This window comes from Schistocerca nitens, chromosome 4 (assembly GCF_023898315.1).
Source record: "Schistocerca nitens isolate TAMUIC-IGC-003100 chromosome 4, iqSchNite1.1, whole genome shotgun sequence".
Taxonomy (NCBI): domain Eukaryota; kingdom Metazoa; phylum Arthropoda; class Insecta; order Orthoptera; family Acrididae; genus Schistocerca; species Schistocerca nitens.
The window spans coordinates 108216527-108236629 of record NC_064617.1 but is presented as its reverse complement, the minus strand read 5'-3'; the positions used below and the strand labels follow the sequence as shown (position 1 = coordinate 108236629).

Sequence of the window (20103 nt, the reverse complement as noted above, 5' to 3'; positions counted from 1 at the left end):
AGGAATTTGGTTTAGCTGGATTTGCTGCCTCAATGGCATTACGGGTGCTGTTCCCTGAAGACCAACTAATGCTGTTCAATAAGCCCCGTGGACAGCTTCCTGGCAGAGACTGGGATCCCAACTTCGCTGATGAGATGCCAGCTGTTAGTTCTGAAGTATGCAGTATTTGAAACTTCCTGGAGGATTAAAACTGTGTGCCCGACCGAGACTCGAACTCGGGACCTTTGCCTTTCGTGGTAGAGCACTTGCCCGCGAAAGGCAAAGGTCCAAGGCAAAGGTCCTGAGTTCGAGTCTCGGTCAGGCACACTGTTTTAATCTGCCAGGAAGTATCATATCAGCGCACACTCCGCTGCGGAGTAAAAATCTCATTCTGGTATGCAGTATTTGTTTGCAGTTAAATTACCATATTACCAAAAGAGATGGTACTGTGGTGTGACATTGGACTCCTACTTGGGAGGCCAGTGGTCAAATCCTCGTTTGGCCAGCTACATTTATGTTCTGTGTGATTTTCCTAAATCATTTAAGGTGAACTCCAGAATGGTCCATTTAAAAGGGCATAGTTGATTTCCTTCCCCAGTCCAAGCTTATGTCTCATTTCTAATGACATTGTCATTGATGGGATGTCAGACACTGATCTTCCTTTCGTCAAACTCCATATCCCTTTTCCCAACAGGGGGATTCAACTCTTGTAAATGCGAGTAAGGTCTGGTGTCATTTTAGTAGCTTGTCTATGGTCTTTTTGGTCCATCCTCCACCATACTCCAAGGAATCACCTGGTTAGGTCATATTTGCAGACTGCCCCCTCCCTCTCATCTAATAGTGCCTACCTGACACAAAGCTCCGCCTGGACTTACCCCAAAGGAGGTTACCGAGATGGAAATCTTGGAGCTGTGTCTGTCACGATCTGACTTCCAGTCAACAATGTATCTTCAGCTTTTGAAAGCTAGGAACAGAGAATGATATGGGATGGCCATTACAGAGAAGTTATGAGCAGTAAAAGGGGCCATGGTTGCGTGAAAGTACTTTCCATTTGCTAATTTTTTTGTCTGTATGGGTTTCTGTTGAAAGTGTAATGGACTTATATGGGCCTTCTTCACCTGATGGATCCAGGGTTTGGTTTTGAGTTGTTCTTTGTATGTCACAATTATGTGAGTGAGTCTAGTTGTTGGAAGTGTGTGGGTATATCCATAAAATTTCAGTCTTCCCATTCTGATGTCTGTTGCCAGTCAGAGATTGGGTGGGTGGATCACATAACTAATGAGGAGGTACTGAATAGAATTGGGGAGTAGAGGAATTTGTGGCACAATTTGACTAGAAGAAGGGACCTGCTGATAGGGTGCATTTTGAGGCATCAATGGATCACTAATTTAGTACTGGAGGGAAGTGTGGATGGTAAAAATAGTAGAGGGAGACCAAGAGATGAATACACTAAGCAAATTCAGTAGGATGTATGGTCCAGTAGTTACTCGGAGATGAAGAGGCTTGCACAGGATAGAGCAGCATGGAGAGCTGCATCAAATCAGTCTTTGGACTGAAGAAGCAAGACGACGACGACAGCAGCAGCAGCAGCAGCAACATCTTGCTTAGAATTTTGCATTCTCCATTTAGTTTATCTGCCAGATTACTTTTTCTCTGGAGTGGATGTCTTTCATTAGCATAGAAGACTTCAGGCTTTATAACTGTGTTATATAGTGCCTGATTTTTGTTTATATCCAAATAATGTGTGCCATTTTTTCTCCCCATGGAGGTTTGAGAATTTTGACTGAACACTTGGGAAGTATGGAATACTCTCGATTTGTCTCTATTTTGTGATCAGTTTCTGAGTAGGATGTTTTGACCAGATGTACTGTTTTTTGAGGTTATTTGGAGGCCGACTCTTTCATTGCATTCCTTGATGGCCTCTGCCTATTCAAGTGCTATCGTCAAATTGTCTGTTAGTACTACTCAATCATCTGCAAAAGCTAGGCAAGAAATTTGGATGACACTTTTAGGTATATCGAGTTGTATGGGTTTTCAATAGATTTGGTTTTTAAGTTCCTTTTCACACTTTGGGATGACTTTGCCCAAACCAGATTAAAAAGGATGGGAGATAGGCCGTTGCCTTGCCAAACACCCATTTTGATCAGAAATTGCTCTAACACTCACCCATGAACTTTAATTTGTAGGTTGTGTGGATGAGTGTTCGTTTGATAAAATTTAGGGTTTTTTTGGGTTGAGTCTTTGTTCTTTGAAGATGTCAAAAAGGGATTGCCCATCGATGGAATCATATGATTTCTTGAAGTCCATACAGGAATATATGATCTGGCTGTTCCTGAGCACTTTGTTGTTTTTAAGTTGAATTTTTGTTCTATACAACTTCAAGCAGTAGTCTGCTTAGTATTTGCCAATTTTTGATCGAGTTCCTCATGAACTCTTTGGAGTAGGAATGTAATTAACTAACTAACCAACCAACTAAATATGCTGTTATACAACAATACATCCCTTCATTGATTGCACAGTATTTTTGAGCTACTTGTAAGCTTATATTTATGCATTTACTCCTCATCATTGTCACTTGCATATCTCACCGTGACACTTACGTTTTCATTATCGGTGCTACTGATGTATATACTACTAATGTCTATTCATAGCTCCTGATCATTCTTCCCTCTCACTCATCACCCCTCATCTGCTAACATCACTTAGACTTGTGTTTCTGTCTTTAATATTTACTCAGAACTTGTTTAGTACATTCTTTGGTATGTGTTTTGTTACAAGATTCAGTAATATAAATGTATCTGTAGTCTTAATTAACAGCTGAATTTTACTTTAAAAGCGGTTATTCATTTGTAGTCTTTTTCTGACATTCAGAAGAAAACTGTATACCCAGAATTCTGTATTTCCAGCTTCCCAATCCCATTGCCATTTCTCAAGTGTCCAGTTTCAGAGATCTGACTTATTATTTATTCTGGAACCTGTAATTTCTTGTACTTTAAGTTATCTCACCCTAACTAATATGTTGCAGCAAGATATCTCACAGTGATGTCAGTCAGATATATTCCCAAAGTAACAAGAAGAGTCTCTGCTGATGTAGTATTGAATTCTTCGGTCATCCTTAAAAAAAAACCTCTCTGTGCACAGTTTAGGCCAGCTGTGTGTAGTACCAAACTGAGGGATTAAGTCCAGGCACATATTGCAAAGCTCACAATAGCAAACAATGTTTCATTGTGGTATTATTTTCCAGCCTCCAGGGGTAAATTTTAGCTGGCAGTACTGAAACTGGCAATTTTGCGCATGGAAATCTTTCTCCTGTCATTGATGGAACACCTAAATACAAGTGCTGTGCATAATAGAGCTTTTATGTAGCTTAAAGAATGGATTATGATTCAGGGACACTTTGCACTTAAGCAACATGTAGGTAGATCTTTCTTTCTGCATCTACCTTTAGTATCTTGTTCCTGTAACACCACCACCACCACCACCACCACCACCTCATCTTTTACAGCACATGGTTTGAATTTTCTTCAAACTCCCATTTTGAATCCCCAGAGACCACCACCAAAGAGAGGGCAGGGTTGTGTGGATTTAGGAAGGATACATAAGAATGATTTTTGTTTACAGTAATAGCTTCTCACACTGTACATTCTTCTTTTTCTTGTTTTTTCGCTGTGCGTGGCCGTGAGAGATCAATGATCTAGTTTGGCCGCCATTTGTGTAGACTTTCTGCCGTCCTGCTGTCGCAGTCCGTTGCCTGGGGTGCACCATCTTGGAGGTTGTCTTAGTCCAGGTACATCTCTTCAGGTCAAAGCCCAGTAATTCCGGAGTAGGATCTTTGATACCTTGTTTATTAATCCCAGACTCATTCCAAAAGTGCCACCATTGCTCCTTGATGTCAGGTTGATGTTCTTGTGTATTAACCCATATAGGCTTGAAGTCACAGAAGCCTATATGGGTTAATACACAAGAACATCAACCTGACATCAAGGAGCAATAGCGGCACTTTTGGAATGATTCTGGAATTAATGAACAAGGTATCAAAGATTCTACTCTGGAATTACCGAGCTTTGACCTGAAGAGATGTACCTGGACTAAATTAAACCGTATCAGAACTGGCCATGCAAGATGCAATGCATATAAGTACAAGTGGGGTCTATGCGACTCACCAGCCTGTGACTGTGGAGCACCCAAACAGAACGTCCTCCATATTATTGAGGAATGCCCCTTAAGAAGATACGCCGGACCTATCTCTGAGGTTATAAATGTGAAACCCTCTGCTTTGGATTGGCTGTGCAATCTAGATATTGAGCTTTAAATATATGAATGAGTTTCTAGTCAGGCTTGCCCAACTTTTAATGTGTAGTTATTTTGTTTTGTGTGTTTGTACCTTATCCTTTTTTTTTACACATGTACTATTTACACATTGTTTTGTTTTATACATTTCATTTACATATTGTTGTACTTATGTAAAATATTGTCGCTGTATTGCCATATGCAAAATAAATAAATAAACAATGTGAATCTCTTAATTATTGAAAATTGCTTTCCAGATATCACTTCATGGGTCCTGTGCGAGCAATGGATGATTATCCTGTCAGTCAGCTTATATATGAACGGTTAGTGGTTTTTGTTTGTTCAACAACAGGGCAAGGTGAAGAGCCTGATAATATGAAACAATTTTGGAAATTTCTGTTAAGAAAAAATCTCCCAAAAAATTCGTTACAGGCTGTAAGGTAATTATTGTCATTTCTTTAATATTATTTACCTTCTAATTGTGTAATAGTGTTACAAATATGTCTGTGAAATTACCACTTAATAAACTAAAGATGTAAAAGTCATACAGTAACAAGCACAAGATGCAGCAGCTGCAGTTCCTGTTACACGTATATGAGGGGTGGATATTGTGCTTCCAGTAAAGGGCTTTCCATGTTAGGAGTAGAAAGTGAAGCAAAGTATGGTAAAAAATTTGAATGTGACGTGACTCAACCAAGTTGTGTTTCAAACTACTTTATTTACACTATTAGTGTCAGACACAGTTCATTTTCAAGTGCATCTGTGGTTGCATATGTGAATACATCATCATCATTTTGTTAAAAAATCGCATGCCATGCATATTTGCATGCAGCCATAGTTGTCAACAGTCATCATCTAAAATAAAAGGTGCACATGATGTAAAATGCTTTTGAGAAGAATAACATTACTGTGTTATTACAATGTTATATCTAGCCAGAAGCAGCAGGGAAACAAACCTTGTAATGTTTACTGTAAATCACACTATATGCACTATGACTGTCATATGAATAAGTGCATAGAGTGTGATTTGTAGCAAACATTACAAGGTTTGTTTCCCTGCTGCTTCTGGCTTGATTTAACATTTTAATAATACAGTAATGTTGTAATTCTCGAAAGCACTTTGCATGTCATGCACCCTATATTTTAGGAGATGACCATGCTGTGCACAGGTATGCATGGCACGTGGTTTTTTAATGAGTGGACAACAATGTGTCCACGTCTGTTATCATAGATGCACTTAAAAATGGAGTGTGTCTGAAACTAGTAGTGTGAATAAAGTAATTTAAAACACAGCCTGGTGGTATCATCTCACTTTTCAAATTTCTTGAGGCTATGTGGGGCCCCACTCTGAAGAAAATAAAGAACGTTAACTTATGAAACACAAAAATGGGGAGAAAAGCCTTCCAATATCAGAGTGAGAAAAGTGGACAGAAGCATGTCATCAAAAGTAATTAACGGCAGATGAGAAGCCTAGTGAAGATACTTTTCATTCATTCTTCTTTTATGTGTGACTGCCTAACTGTATACACAGTGAATTTGTGCCAGATTTAAGTGATAGATGGTGGGCTGTTGATTAGGTGCGATGGTAGACCAGAAAAACTACACAACCAAACCTCTTGTGAGTATGATGACTGTTGAACCTTTCCTGAGGGCCCCCCACATGCAACTGCACTCCACCACCACAAACCACATGTAATTGCAGGCAGTACATTAATAATCAGTGTAACTGCCAGACTGTTGAATGCAAGCTTAAATTGTGTTGAGAAGGTGCTGGATGCCAGTTTGTGGGAGGAGTTCCCTGCCTGTTGCTCTTGTCTGCCGTTTGCAGATGATGCTGGAGTTGTCGTCCAGTGGTGTCCCATATTTGCTCAGTAGGAGACTGATCTGTTGATTGAGCAGGCGAAGGCAACGTGTCGACACACTGGGTATAGCATGTTGGGTTACAACAATGGTATGTAGAGTGTGTTATCTTGTTGGGGAAAAAAAGCCTGGAATGCTGTCCATGATTGGCAGCACAACAGGTCAAATCACCAGATTGACATACAAATTTGCAGTCAGGGTGTGTGAGATAACCACAAGAGTGCTACTGCTGTCATACAAAATGGCACCTCAGACCTAGGTCCAGTGTGTGTAACAGACAGGTTGGTTGCTGCAGGCTCTCAACTGGCCTCCTCCTAACCAACACACAGCTATCATTGGCACAAAGGCAGAATTAGCTTTCATCAGAAGACACAACCGACCTCCACCCTGCCCTCCAATGACCTCTTGCTTGACACCACTGAAGTTGCAAATGTCAATGGTGTTGGGTCAGTGTAATCCACAGTGCAGGGTGTCTGGCTCAAAGCTGTCCTTGAAGTAACCGATTTGTAACAGACCATTGTGTCACTGTGGTGCCAATTGCTGCTGCAGATGCGTTATGATGCACCAGAGCCATATGCTGAACACCATGGGCATCACTCTCCTTAGCTTCCCTCTCCTTAGAGCCACAAGGGCATCCGAAGACTGGTCATTTTGTGACCATACATTCTCATGACGACCGCTGCCTGCAGTCATGTACAGTGGCTACGTTCCTGCCAGGTCTTTCTGCAGTATTGCAGAAGCAGCATCCAAGTTCTCATAGCTCTATTACATGATCTCATTTAAACTCAATGAGATGTTGATAATGGCTTCTTTGTCACCTTAAAGGCGTTCTTGACTAATATCAGCTCATCACATCCAATCTCAAAGGTAACCAATGCTGACGATCGTTACATTGTCTATTTAAAACAAACCTGATTTGTGTCCTCATAATGGCCCTACTAGTGCCATTCCCGTGCGTCTGGTGCAAAATTTGAACAGACATCATCTTTCAGACATAGAAACATGCCTACCAACTTACGTTTATGTCACACGACTCTTTCTTGGTGTGTGTGGGGGGGGGGGGGGGGGGGGGACATTCCATTTGTGGAATATTAATTGACCTTCCCCCCACCCACCCCCACCCCACCCCTCGTGTGTGTGCGTGCCCCCCCCCCCCCCCCCCCACACACACACACACAAAAGTCACTTTTTTATGATACATTCATAACTGGTTCCGTGTACAGAGGCCATCTTCAGGTGCTAAGGGCAGCATTCGATGAACAAGTGTTCATGCGTTGTCAACTAAGACGAGAACACCTGTCCATCGAATGCTGCCCTATCAAATCAAGATAGCCTTTGAAAGCAGAAACTGGTTTTGATTGTATCATAAAAAAGTGATTGTGTCAAAAAAATATGATAAAACTTTTGGCAGATATCTTTAAAAAAAAATAAGACCCTTCAACATTAATGCGGAAAGATACATTTGACCTAAACATGGACACATCAGTTTTAACCTCCCCTAATCTGATAGATCCTCAAACCTTCAATGTGGTGAACTAAAAAATTACACAGTAAGTGGCAAATGTATAATCTGTGCAGAAGTCGGGGAAAAATGCAGAGAGACGTGCAATCGTAAATCTCCACCAACATCTAATCAAAATGTGGATCCCACAGAAAATTCTGCAGCACTGGACCACAGGAATAATCCATCCATTATTTAAAATAGAAGGTAAAACCAACCCAGATAATTACAGAGGAATAATCCTTCTGGACTGTACATACAGAATTTTTCCTATGTAATTTATTATTATATAAGCAAGTATATAGAGATACAAACATTTTGTGATTTAGGTCTGTCAGATCTTTTATGGTCTTTGCTTCAGTATTTTGCTTCACTTCAATGTGTAGGATTTGTCCTTATTTAGAAGCTTCAGTGCATTCGCAGAAAAAAAATCTTTTCCTTCAATACTAAAGCTGTGACTGCTGTTTTAGCTTTGAATACAGTTAATGTGAAGAGGAATTTTCATGGACATACTAGGTAGAAAATGATTTTCATCAAATCGCTGTTGCATGCTTTGTCAGTTATTGTTTCTACAAGAAGTGCATTTACTTTAGTATCTGGCAAGGAATTTGTTGCATAAAGCCACTATTAATCAAGTGCCACTCTCAGATTCACAAATGGCTTTACTCTCAAGCAAAGGAAATTCTTGTTAAAAACTATTGTTTTTCAGATGTCATTAAAAACTGCTTCTTTCACATAATTCATCATGTAATCATTTAAAGATAATTTTCCTATCCCTGCATCTGAAGAATACCATCATTGGCTTGACTTATAACCCACTGGGTTTTGGCTTCACTATTTTGCACTTATTTCGATAATATTAAGCAATATGTATCATGACATTAGTTTGATTGACCCCAGTCCCCTCTTCAATAATTCAGTATTTATGTTCTTATACCCCTGCTAATCTCTGTGTCTTGTAATCTCTATTCAGAACAGATAGAACCATATTGGAAGTGGTCCCTGTACACCCCGTCAAAAAAAGATCATTGTGGATGGTGTGGATGCACTCGTGTAGTTGTCCAGCACTGAATTAGTGGATGAATTGCTGCTCTGCAACTCATCATTTAACTACCGTTACCTGGAAAGCCAGTGCAATATAAGATGGGACTGTGATCACACGAGAACAGGATTCTTCCATTCACAAAGTTGTGAGATAACTGTAGTGCTCTCTCTCATGCACAGCAGCCATCCCTAATTCAGTTGCTCTCAGTGTACAGTCACACATTTCTGGAAGTGTTTCTTGTACATATTGCTTCTTTCTCACCAGATTTGCTGTTTTGGGCTTAGGTGATTCTTCATATGCCAAATTCAATTTTGCTGCGAAGAAACTTTATCGACGTTTGCTACAACTTGGTGGAAAGAATATAGTGAATCTTGGACTTGCAGATGATCAACATGACTTGGGTGTGGATGCTGTAGTGGACCCATGGCTAAAAGACTTGTGGGCCAAGTTGCTCACTTTGTTTCCATTACCCCAAGGTGCAGAACCATTGGACAGAAGCCATGTATATGCACCAAGGTAACTATGACAGAAAACATTGCATTTAATTCTTATTGTGTGTTTAGCAGTTTATAACAGTTACATTTTGCATAATATAAGATGGCTTTTGTTAATTTGACACAGGTGCTTATTGGAAAAAGTTAGTTGTTTCGTTGCTACTTGAGCTTTCATAGGTCTGTGAGTCCTGAAATTTTAATTTTTCTTGAAGGAGACAGTGATGCTTCTAATTAACTAAGAAGAAATGTGTTTCATTAATGTCTTTCAGATGGACTGTGACGTGTGTAACATCACAGCATTTACATAAGGGACTGATGTCAATGATACAGGGCACAGAAGATCCATTCATCATAAAGGAAAATTTGATCAAAGCTTCTGTTATTGAAAACCACAGAACAACATCTGAATCACACTTTCAGGTTAGTTTAGTTTTTTTTAAAAATGGTATTCTTCACTTGTTTCTTTGTGATGTAAAGATAAAAGGAAGTGATAATTTTTATTAGGGCTTCATGAAAGATTACGCAGTTTCCTGAAATGTGAAATTAAGCTGCCAAGTGGGTCACATTTAACTTGATAAGATGCTGGAAAGAGGTCATTATTTTTGCCTATGCATGTAGTGCAGAGAGTGATGTACCTTATTTATAGGCACATCCGTGAGAATATTCAGTAGATGCACAGAATGTTGTGGTGCACCTAACCAGTTTGTTGAATTTCAGCCATTAGATGGAAACCACATGTTTCTCATAGAGAAGGGCTGTTGCTTATCTACAAACTTAGTAACTGTAGATTTTTGTTTTGGATCTGGTCAAAAATACTTTGTGTACTCAATTATGGAAGACGCAAATAAATTTTGGGGGTGGCTCAGTTGAGGGCATAATGTGCAGAAATTGCCTTTGTTGTTATGTTCTTCCTAAAAGACTTTCATAAAACAGTTTGTTTGAAATTGGGTTTTCAGTGACATGAAAATTCTCTGCAGAGAAAGAGAAATGTGTTTGTAAGAGCTAGTTAATTTCATTTGCTGGTGCTCTAGTGACACAGAGAGCATGGAAAAGTTAACGAAGCTGTCCACTCATGCTGTGTCAGAGATCAGACTATAGCTTCAACAACTACCTGATGTTCTACTTTGGTTTATACTTACATTTGACTGACACCTTGAAGTGCAATTTTTTCTTCCTGATAAATAAAATCTTACTTGAGCTTTTGTGATGCACGTCATAAGAGTGGTCTCTCTGGGTGGGGGTGGGGGGAGATGGTGGTGGTGGGGGGGGGGGGGTGGATCAGTTGTGTTGATTTCAGAGTGTGTGTTAAATGTGTGCATAAGTATCCTCATACTCTGAAATAACTTATAAACATTTTACTTGAAAGTTTGTAGACTGGTGCTTATACATAGAATCTTTGTGGCTATTATGAGACTTTAAGGTGAGATTTGTTGTATTGCGTATGCTCTGCTGATATCAGATATTATGTCTGTGTTGCTTACATTTGTGTGTTATATATTAAAACTAATTTAACAATTTTAATTCAAATTATTTGCAATTTTAAGAGCTCATAGATAATTGTTTGTTAATTTTGACTTTCTCTCTTTTTTATTTCTTTATGTGTAACAGGATGTGAGACTGCTGCGTCTTTCAACATCGATGCTTACATATAACCCAGGTGATGTTTTAATGGTAACCCCACATAACTCTGCAGAAAATGTAAAGAAATTCTTTGAATTACTGCCGCAGTTTGATCCAGATTCTATTGTATCGGTAACAGAAAAGAGTCCTGATGTTCCAGTTCCGATTCTGCTGAGGAAACCATTCAGCATGAAGAAGTGTGTTGAACAGTTTCTGGACCTCAGTGTAAGATTATTTACTTACTTTTAGAAGTTCAATAATTTACGGGTAAGAGTGTTAAAAATGACTGCATGCCATAATGTGATTTGGGTAATATATTCTGTCAATTTTCAGGATATGCCAATTAGAAATTTCTAGAGAAAATTTTGTTGACAGTGAAACATTTGAGTTTATATTTTGAACTTCCATACAGATTAAAATTGTGAGGGCGAATCATGAACTGTGCCTAGATAGTGGAATATCATTAACTGCAAAAGGCAAGGTGCTGGGTCAAATACTAATCTCATTTTAAAATGTCTGAAAATTTAAAAATAGTGCACACTCTGTTTCAGAGTAAGAGAAGACATTATATTTGCTTTTGACAGGCAAAAAGTATATCTGTGTTACCCCATGGAATAAGCTCCACTCATTTGGTAGCTCAATTATTTCCACATAAACTGATGCTAAGAAAATTTCAAAAGTAAGAATCAAACAGATAATGTTATTAGAATTTGTGCAAACAATCACTTATTAACAGTTGTGAGAACTCACCAGCAACATTGCACTTGATGATATAAAATTTACAAGTATATTACAGATCCTTAACCGAGAACATCCTAATATGCAAAATAACTGCTGAATGAAGAGAGAGACCTTTCTGAGATGCAGAAATGTGCACTTACTGGGGTTCAGCTAGTTGATGAAAGTTTGAAACATATGACATGTTAGTAGTTGCTTGAAATAGTTCATTGTCTCTGGGTAGCTGAAACTTTAAAAAATGTTAAGAATGAAGTGCAGTATTTTCAGGTGTTGAAAATTAAAGTTCATTCATTCCATATGTAACAATGTGTAGAATGTCTCACATCATTGGCTGTAGTACTACTTAGAGAGAATGCTCAGTCATTACTGTAATGCACCATACAATTTACGCAGTAATAATGCGGAAATTCCATAATAAAGGAATTATGCTTGAACTGCACTACTCTCTCTTCTGGAGATACTGATTTACTGTCATCCATGTGTAACAAACTCAGTTTAACTAAATAACTAGGTGCCATTCAGTGTGGCACACAGTAGTTTTATGATGTTACAATCCTGAATTGTTCTTGGAACCTCTATACATTGTGAAGACCCAGCAAATTACATATTGGTGCTCCTTTTATCTTCCATGGAACACAAATTGTACATGACATTGTTGGAATGAGATGTTCAAAACAGTCTTTTGGCGTGCCTTACATGCATATGATATGACAGGCACTGTCTCTGTAAAGGTCAGGAAATTTTTGAATGAGGAGACACCTATCTACAAAGTCCCAAGTGTTCAGCAGGATCGAGACTTGCCTGGCACAGCAGATGATGCGATGATAGTCTCACCCAAGATGATGCCATTCCTTTTCATCTGTTCCCACACAAGACACATGTGGTGGTAAACGTGTTATTGTCTTGAGAGGCATCATTACCATCCAGGACACTAGCATGACATTGTGAATGCACTGTTGCACATCACTCGTACTATGCGAGGTCTGTTCAAGAAATTCCAGAACATTCATAATTTCATGCCAGTGGTGTGTTGGAGCAGTTGACATCTGTGTATACGCCCGTGTTTAATGTGTAACTGCCAGAAATTTCATTGTTGTACGCCTGTTAGTTAATGTTCAGTACACAGTTTGCAAATTTTGAGATGGCAGAGTTAGAGGAGCAATGTGTCTGCATTTAATTTTGCGTGAAACTGAAGAAAACTTTTACAGACACACACCAAATGATGCAGGAAGCCTACGTTGATGGGTGCTTAAGTCATACTCAGTGCTACAAATGGTTCACACGATTTAAAAATGACCAGGCGGAAGTTAAAGATGACCCTCATTCAAGATGCACTTTGACATATACTGACAAGGCCCATGTCAAGAATATCAATAAAGTTGTGCAGGCCAATTGAAGACTGACTGTCAGAGAGATTGCAGAAGAATGTAACATTTCAGTTGGTCATGTCATGAAATGCTGTGAGGAGGAAATGGCCTGAAATGTGGCGAGACAATTCACGGCTCTTGCATCTTGATAATTGACCCACACATTCATCCTCGTTGTTGTGTGACTATTCCTCAAAAAATGAAATCACTATGCTGCCTCATCCACCGTACTCTCCAGACCTGGCCCCTGTGGACTTTTTTTTTTTTTTTTTTTTTTTTTTTTTTTTTTTCCCCCCCCAAAGTTGAAAACCCCATTTGAAAGGATGAAGATTTGCAACAATAGACGAGATAAAAGAAAATTTGCAGGCGGCACTTCACACGATTAAGCAAAAGGCACATAAAGACACCTTCTGGAAGTGGAAACGGCATTGGGAGCAGTGTATAAATTGTGGTGGAGTGTATTTCAAAGGAGACAGTACATAATAAGTAAAAGGTAAGCATAGAAAAATGTTGTGGATGAAATTCTGGAATTTTTTGAATAGACCTCATATAACATGTGTACAGGTACCAGACTGTACAGTGGACACTGCACTGCACTGAGGAATCTTTAGCCCCATGCAGCATGCTTAATTATTTCTGAGAATGGAGTAATTGTATGAGAAAGAAAATCCACTTGAGAAAATTATAAAACTACAGTGAGACAGTGTGGCTGCTCAATGGGTGGAAATTAAGTACTGCAAATAGACAAGCATAAAAGTGTTATAAATCCATCCTATCTATCAGAACTGTTAGTTTCTTCCTTAGAGAGCAAAAAAAGGGGTAGGTTGGAGAAGATTAGAAAGGAGGAGCTGGCCTTTCACACCACTTGCTGAGATGGCCTCATATGTTACAAGCACAAGAAAAGATAAAAACAAAGGTGGAACATGTTTAGTCAACTTCACAGGTGGAGTCCATCTCAGCCTATATCTGACTAAGCTGCTGCAAGGGTTACTTTCAACTTTATTGACCATGGAATTGAAATTCCTCAACAGAAATCTCACTCTGAAGACAATCTTCCTTTATACTAAATAGTTACTTTTGGAATAAGTACGGAGGGGAATACATTTCTCGCAAGCAACAAATTTATTAATTGGGTAACCAGGCTTAACAAAGCCTTTTGCAATTGTACAATTACGTACTTGCTATTCAAAGTCTGATTAATGACAACCCAATTCTTCTGTGAATCGCAAGGATATGGAACGTGTCAGATTCTACATAGTTCCAATATAACTTGTATAAATACAATAAAAAGATACCATGTAAATAAAAATCAACTAAACAACAGCACAATCAATTAACAGAAAATTGTGTTTCACATGTTAAGGATGAGTAATGTATCTGTGATAGGAATGTATCAGATTGTACACAGTTGAAATATATCTTACATAAATAAAAGATACAATGTAAATAAGATATCAGCTAAACAACAGCACATTCAGTTAACAGAACATTTTTGTTTCACATGTTAAGGATGTGTAATATATACAGAAGTAAAGATAAACTATATATTCCAAAGGAAATACAGGAATACTAATAAATAATTGTCATATGCCTGTGATAGTACTTAAAATAAAATTAATTATACTAAGTTTACAACATTTACTAATTTAGTGATTATATACATTTTCTTTCACATATTCATCAACTGTATAAAAAGATTTCTCTTTCAGGTACTCCTTGAGATTTTGTTTGAATGCTGGCAATCTTTTGTGAAGGCATTTGATGTGTGGTGGGAGAGCATTAAACTGCTTAATGCTGGAGTAATAAGCTCCTTTTTGGCCCATAGTGAGGCTTTTCAGTTCAATGTGCAGACTGTTATTGGTTCTTGTGTTATAGTCATGAAATTGGATGTTATCTATGTAGATAGAAGGGTTTTTACAGACAATGTCAACAAGGAAAAGATATATCATGAGGAGGTGGTTAGGACCCCTATCTTTCGAAACAAGCACCTGCAAGAGTGCCTGTGTTGGACACTACTCATTGTTCTAATGGCTTTTTTTTTTGTGCAGTGAAAATTTTCTTTGCGAGAGGTTGGTTCCCCCAAAATATAATAGCATGACATTAATGAGTGAAAATAGCCAAAGTACGAAGCCTTAATGGTGTCTACTTCAACCACTGAAGCAATAACCCATAGTGAGAATATTTCTGAGCTAAGTGTTTTATAACGGTGAAGAATGTGTGTTGACCAGTTACATTTGCTGTCTATATAAGCACCCAGGAATTTTGTAACCACAGCCTTTTGTATTTCTTGACATCTGCACTTAATGTTAATTTCTTCCAAATTCCTTTGTGGAGTATGGAATATCATATAATGGGTTTTATCTGTATTGAGTGAGAGATCATTTGAAGAAAACCAGTTTACAATATCATTGAAAACTTTATTCGTAGTTTGTTCAAGATTGTTGTCTGTAAAATCGTCAATTAGAATTGTAGTGTCATCTGCAAAAAGAGCAAATTTACTGTTTGTATCAGAACAAAGTGGGAGATCATTAATGAAGATGAGAAATAGCAGTGGACCCAAAACAGATCCTTGTGGCACACCACAACTTATTGAGCCCCACTCAGATGAGGCAGGTTCTCTGGATGAGCCATTCAGCAGCACAGTCTGCTTTCGGTCCTTTAGGTATGATTGGAGCCACGAACCAATGGTACCACCCAAACCATAATATTCTGCCTTTTTCGAAAGGATTAGATGGTTTACACAATCAAAGGCTTTTGAGAGGTCAGAAAAAAATACCTACTGAAGACTTTTTTTTTTTTTGTTCATGGCTTCCAGAACTTGGTTGGAGATACAGAATATTGCTTGTTCTGTAGAAAGACCAGCACAAAATCTAAACTGACTCTTGTTTAGGATATTGTGGAAGCTAAGATGATTGACAATCAACCTGTGCATGAGTTTTTCAAGAAGTTTTGAAAAGATGGTTAAGAGGGAGATTGGGCGATAGTTTGTAACATTGTTTTTCTCACCTTTTTTAAAGAGTCATATCACTACAGCTAGTTTTAGCCTGTTGGGGACTATTCCTTCTAGCAGAGATGTATTGAATATGTTGCATAAGACTGGACTTATATATTTATAGCAATATTTCACTATTTTACAGGAAATATTGTCCACACCGACATACTTTTTATTTTTTAATGAGGTAATAATTCTTTCAATCTCTTTTACTGTAACATGAGGTAAGGGTAATTGTGGGGGTCTGTTGCTGATATCTTTCTGTAGAAGAGCCAATGACTCGTCCACAGAACCTTTACAGCCTGTTTTCTCTCCTGCTGACAAAAAGTGCCTGCTGAAGATTTCTGCAACCATTTCTGGTTTCTTTACAATATTGGTACTTTGTTTAATTTCAATGGGTGTCCTGTGTGCCCCTCCCCCCTCCTGCACTTTATTACATTCCATATTGTTTATATTTTGTTGTCAGGCTTATCAATTTCAGACTTAATGCACATATTTTTTTACTTATTTATTACCTTCTTTAGGATGCTACAGTAAAGAGTGTAGCGCTGACATTTCCTTGGATCATTACAAGTTGTGCAGGATGTTTTTATTCCTGCAGTGATCCATGACTTATTGACAGTGCTTACGTGACTGTTTCTAATTGCTTGTTTTGGGAAATGTGGCTTCAAAGGTGACATAAATTCGTTCAGAAATGTATTAGTGTTAATCCAGCTATCACTTAATGTGGTATGTTCTTGTGAAACACATATACATTATTTTACCTATTATTGGAAATTTCCTTATAAGCTTTCAATATAGCATCAAAATGTTTTTAATGTTTATTGTACGACTGTTTTAATAAACTTTTAATCTATTAGGATTGAAAATAATGTACAATTCTGCTTGTGTCGAAATGCTGAAAAATGGTATTTTGTGGCTTGCACATTAGAGTACCTGTTATAACTATAAACCTTGTGCTATGTATGCAGATTTATTTAACAAAGAGTTGGTCTTTTTGCAGGCTATTCCCAGGCGATACTTCTTTGAGCTGATGGCATTTCTTGCCGAGTTAGAGCTGGAAAAAGAAAAGTTGGAGGAATTTGCATCTTCAGAAGGCCAGGAAGACTTATTTAATTACTGTAATCGTCCTCGGAGAACTTTGTTGGAAGTTTTGCAGGACTTTCCCAATACTTCATCAAAAATCCCTCTCGATTATTTATTTGAGCTTTTTACACCTATTAAAGCGAGAGCATTCTCTATAGCTTCTTCACCCCATGTAAGTGAAATATTGTTTAAGTTTTTAACCTTGCATTTAATGTGTTAAAATTATACAAATATTTTGAACAATGGAATGTCCAGGTTGGAATTGCAACAATATTATGAAAATTATGTATTGCTACTCACCACATAGAGGTGGTGTTGAGTTGCACAGACAAAGTCAAGACTTCTACTCACTTAAGCTCTTGGTCCAAAAGTCTTCTTTGGAAATAGAAAGCACACACACATTCACACAAGCACTACTCAAACACACATGCCCACTGTCTCTGCCGCAGTGGCCAGTTTGCGGGATACAACTGTTGGAGTAGGTGGTGGCGGTGGCAGCGGTAAGGAGGCAGTGTGGGGTGTGGAAGAGGATGAGGGATACCTGGCAATAGGGGGTAGGGGTGGGGAAAGGTGGTGTGCTGCCTGTTAGAGTATGCAGGGACATGGTGGGGACAGGAAAGAGCTGCTGTTAAAAAGTTGGGGCACTGTGTTGGGGTAGGGGGAGGGAGCAGAAAAGAGAGAGGGGAAAGGAGAGAAGTAGAGAAGGGGAAGAGCATGTGTAGTGCTGGAGTGAGACCAGGGAAGTGATAGGTAGGTGGAGGACTGTGACTAGCAAAGGTTAAGTCCAAAGGTATTGCGGGACAAAGGATATGTTGTACAGTGAGTTCCCACCTGCACAATTCGGAAGAGCTGGTGTTGGTAAGAAGGATCTAGATGGTGCAGGCTGTGAAGCACTCAGTCAAGTGAAGCACATGTTGGGCAGCATGTTCAGCGTCTGGGTGGCCTAGCTGTCCCTTGGCCATAGTTTGGCGGCAGCCATTCATGTGGACAGGCAGCCTGTGTGTTGTCATAGTCACGTAGAAAGCAGCACAGTGGTTGCAGCTTATTTTGTTGATCACTTGGTTTTCACAGGTAGTCCTGACACTGCTAGGGTAGGAGACCCCTGCGACGTGTCTTTAGTAGGCAGCGGTGGTGGTGGCGGCAGTGGTGAGAGGACGTGTGCAGCAGGCCTTGCATCTAGGTCTATTCCTGGGAGCAGGAGTGGAGTGAGGACAGACAAGATTATTGCATAGGTTCAGTAGGATGTAGAATACTGCTATGGGAGGGATGGGGGGGAGTATAGTGGGTAGGATATTCCTCATTTCAGGGCACGATGAGAGGTAGTCAAAACCCTGGCAGAGAATGTGATTCAGATGCTCCAGCCCTGGATGGTACTGAGTCATGAGAGGCGATCCTTCATGGCCAGATGGCGGGAGTGTAGGAGATGGTAGGTGAGTGGAGAGATAAGACAAAGATCTGTTTCTGGACAAGATTGTGAGGGTAATTTTGATCTGTGAAGGCCTCAGGGAGTTTCTTGGCACATTTGGAGAGAGACTGATCATTACTACAGGGGCAATGGCCATGGTAGCTTGGCTCCATGGAAGGGACTTCTAGCCATGGCCACGGAAGTGTGCATTTGGATGTCTGTGCAGTTTGTGTGTGTGTGTGTGTGTGTGTGTGTGTGTGTGTGTGAGTGAGTGAGTGAGTGAGAGAGAGAGAGAGAGAGAGAGAGAGACAAAGGGCTGGTGCTCAAGGGTTGGTGTGGGTGCTGTTTTCTGTTGCATGTTTCTGTGCTCCATGCATCAATTCCCAGAGCATAGGTGGATGCCTTTCCTGTATTTTACAAGTTGTTATTGTGCTTTATCTGATAAGTGAAATCTGTGATACGAAGTTCTGCAAAGGATATGTTGTTCTATTGTTGAATGTTTAGAAGTTGAAATGTATTACCAACCAATCAAACTGTATAGCACCCTATTAGTGAATGAAAAAAATGTGAAAAAGTGATGGGAAATGTTCAATAATGGATGAAGAAATGTGCATGATGAAACTTCTCTCACCTGTCTGCCACTCATAAGAGATGTTTTGAAGAACGAAATTGTGCGTGCCACCTGTTCATGAAGTACAATGAATTCCTAGGCAGGAAATATTTTGGAAGTGATGATGACATGCAGAATATAGTGAACTAATCGGTTAGTGGACTTTTAGCAGCCGAGTATGATATGGGAATTTTAACCTCATGAAAAAATATAATGAACCCTGAAATAATGGCGGTGAATGTGTATAGAAATATGAGTGACAGACAATAAGCTACATCTGGTAAAGTACACAACATGGCCACGGCGTACCTCTTCGAGGCAAGCAGATGGGACGACGTCCTTTTCACTCGTCTTCACATAGGACACAGCCCTATGACTTGTGGGATTTTTGCTTCAGCATAAGGATGATCCAATGTGTGATGCTTGTGGTGTACAGTAGAGTAATGCACGGTGCTGGTTTCAGCCTGCCCAGCCCGTATCTTGCAGCATGGCCTCTATGGGTTGTGGGCCATTTTACCGGGCCAGCTGAGTGCAGACTACCAGACTGGAGCCAGCGAGCTGACAGGCCAACCTGTCAACTTAGCACCCCATTGCATCAAGCGCCCTGCTTGCGGTACTGCTGCAGCTGTCTGCCTGTGCTGCGACACGTCTCGTATCTGTTTGAAATGTCTTAAGATATACGGGGAGAGAATGACTCATTCACATTTTATGTGATTACTGTGAGTCTATTCACTGCTACAATAACTGTGATTTTAAGAACTCCATTCTACAAAAAAAAAAGCAATGCCTTTAATTCTGCTAGCATATGTTTGATTTGCGCTGTTTGAAAATTAAGACACATTAAGACACATAATTACAAGAATCTATCCACAATAAATATATTCTGCAATTGTTACTAGTGTCACGAGCACTCTTATAACATGTATAGATACTGTAACAGACTGAAAGTAAATAAAATCTGGTATTACAAGGAAGCATGCAGTGCCCTTCTTTTCACATTATTTTCATTGTAGATAGGCCTTGTAGTCGAAGCTCTGTCTGTTATGATTTTCGGCCATAAAATGAACATAAAAAATGCTGAAACTGATGTGTCAGTTAATTGCACGGACGACCAAT

General features: G+C 39.3%; 1 protein-coding gene across 4 annotated transcripts in view; it reads left to right on the top strand.

Annotated features, from left to right (window-relative positions):
• LOC126253382 (NADPH-dependent diflavin oxidoreductase 1) overlaps positions 1-20103 on the top strand; it is an 86947-nt gene that overhangs the window by 24991 nt on the left and 41853 nt on the right. The window contains exons 2-6 of one of the 4 annotated variants that reach the window (XM_049954673.1): positions 4527-4592; positions 9059-9191; positions 9439-9589; positions 10778-11014; positions 16890-17144. In XM_049954673.1, the coding sequence (XP_049810630.1) occupies positions 4527-4592; positions 9059-9191; positions 9439-9589; positions 10778-11014; positions 16890-17144 (842 nt within the window). Of the gene's footprint in view, positions 1-4526; positions 4710-8939; positions 9192-9438; positions 9590-10777; positions 11015-16889; positions 17145-20103 lie in introns of all 4 variants that reach the window. The other 3 variants (XM_049954672.1, XM_049954671.1, XM_049954670.1) reach the window with 3 other exon arrangements.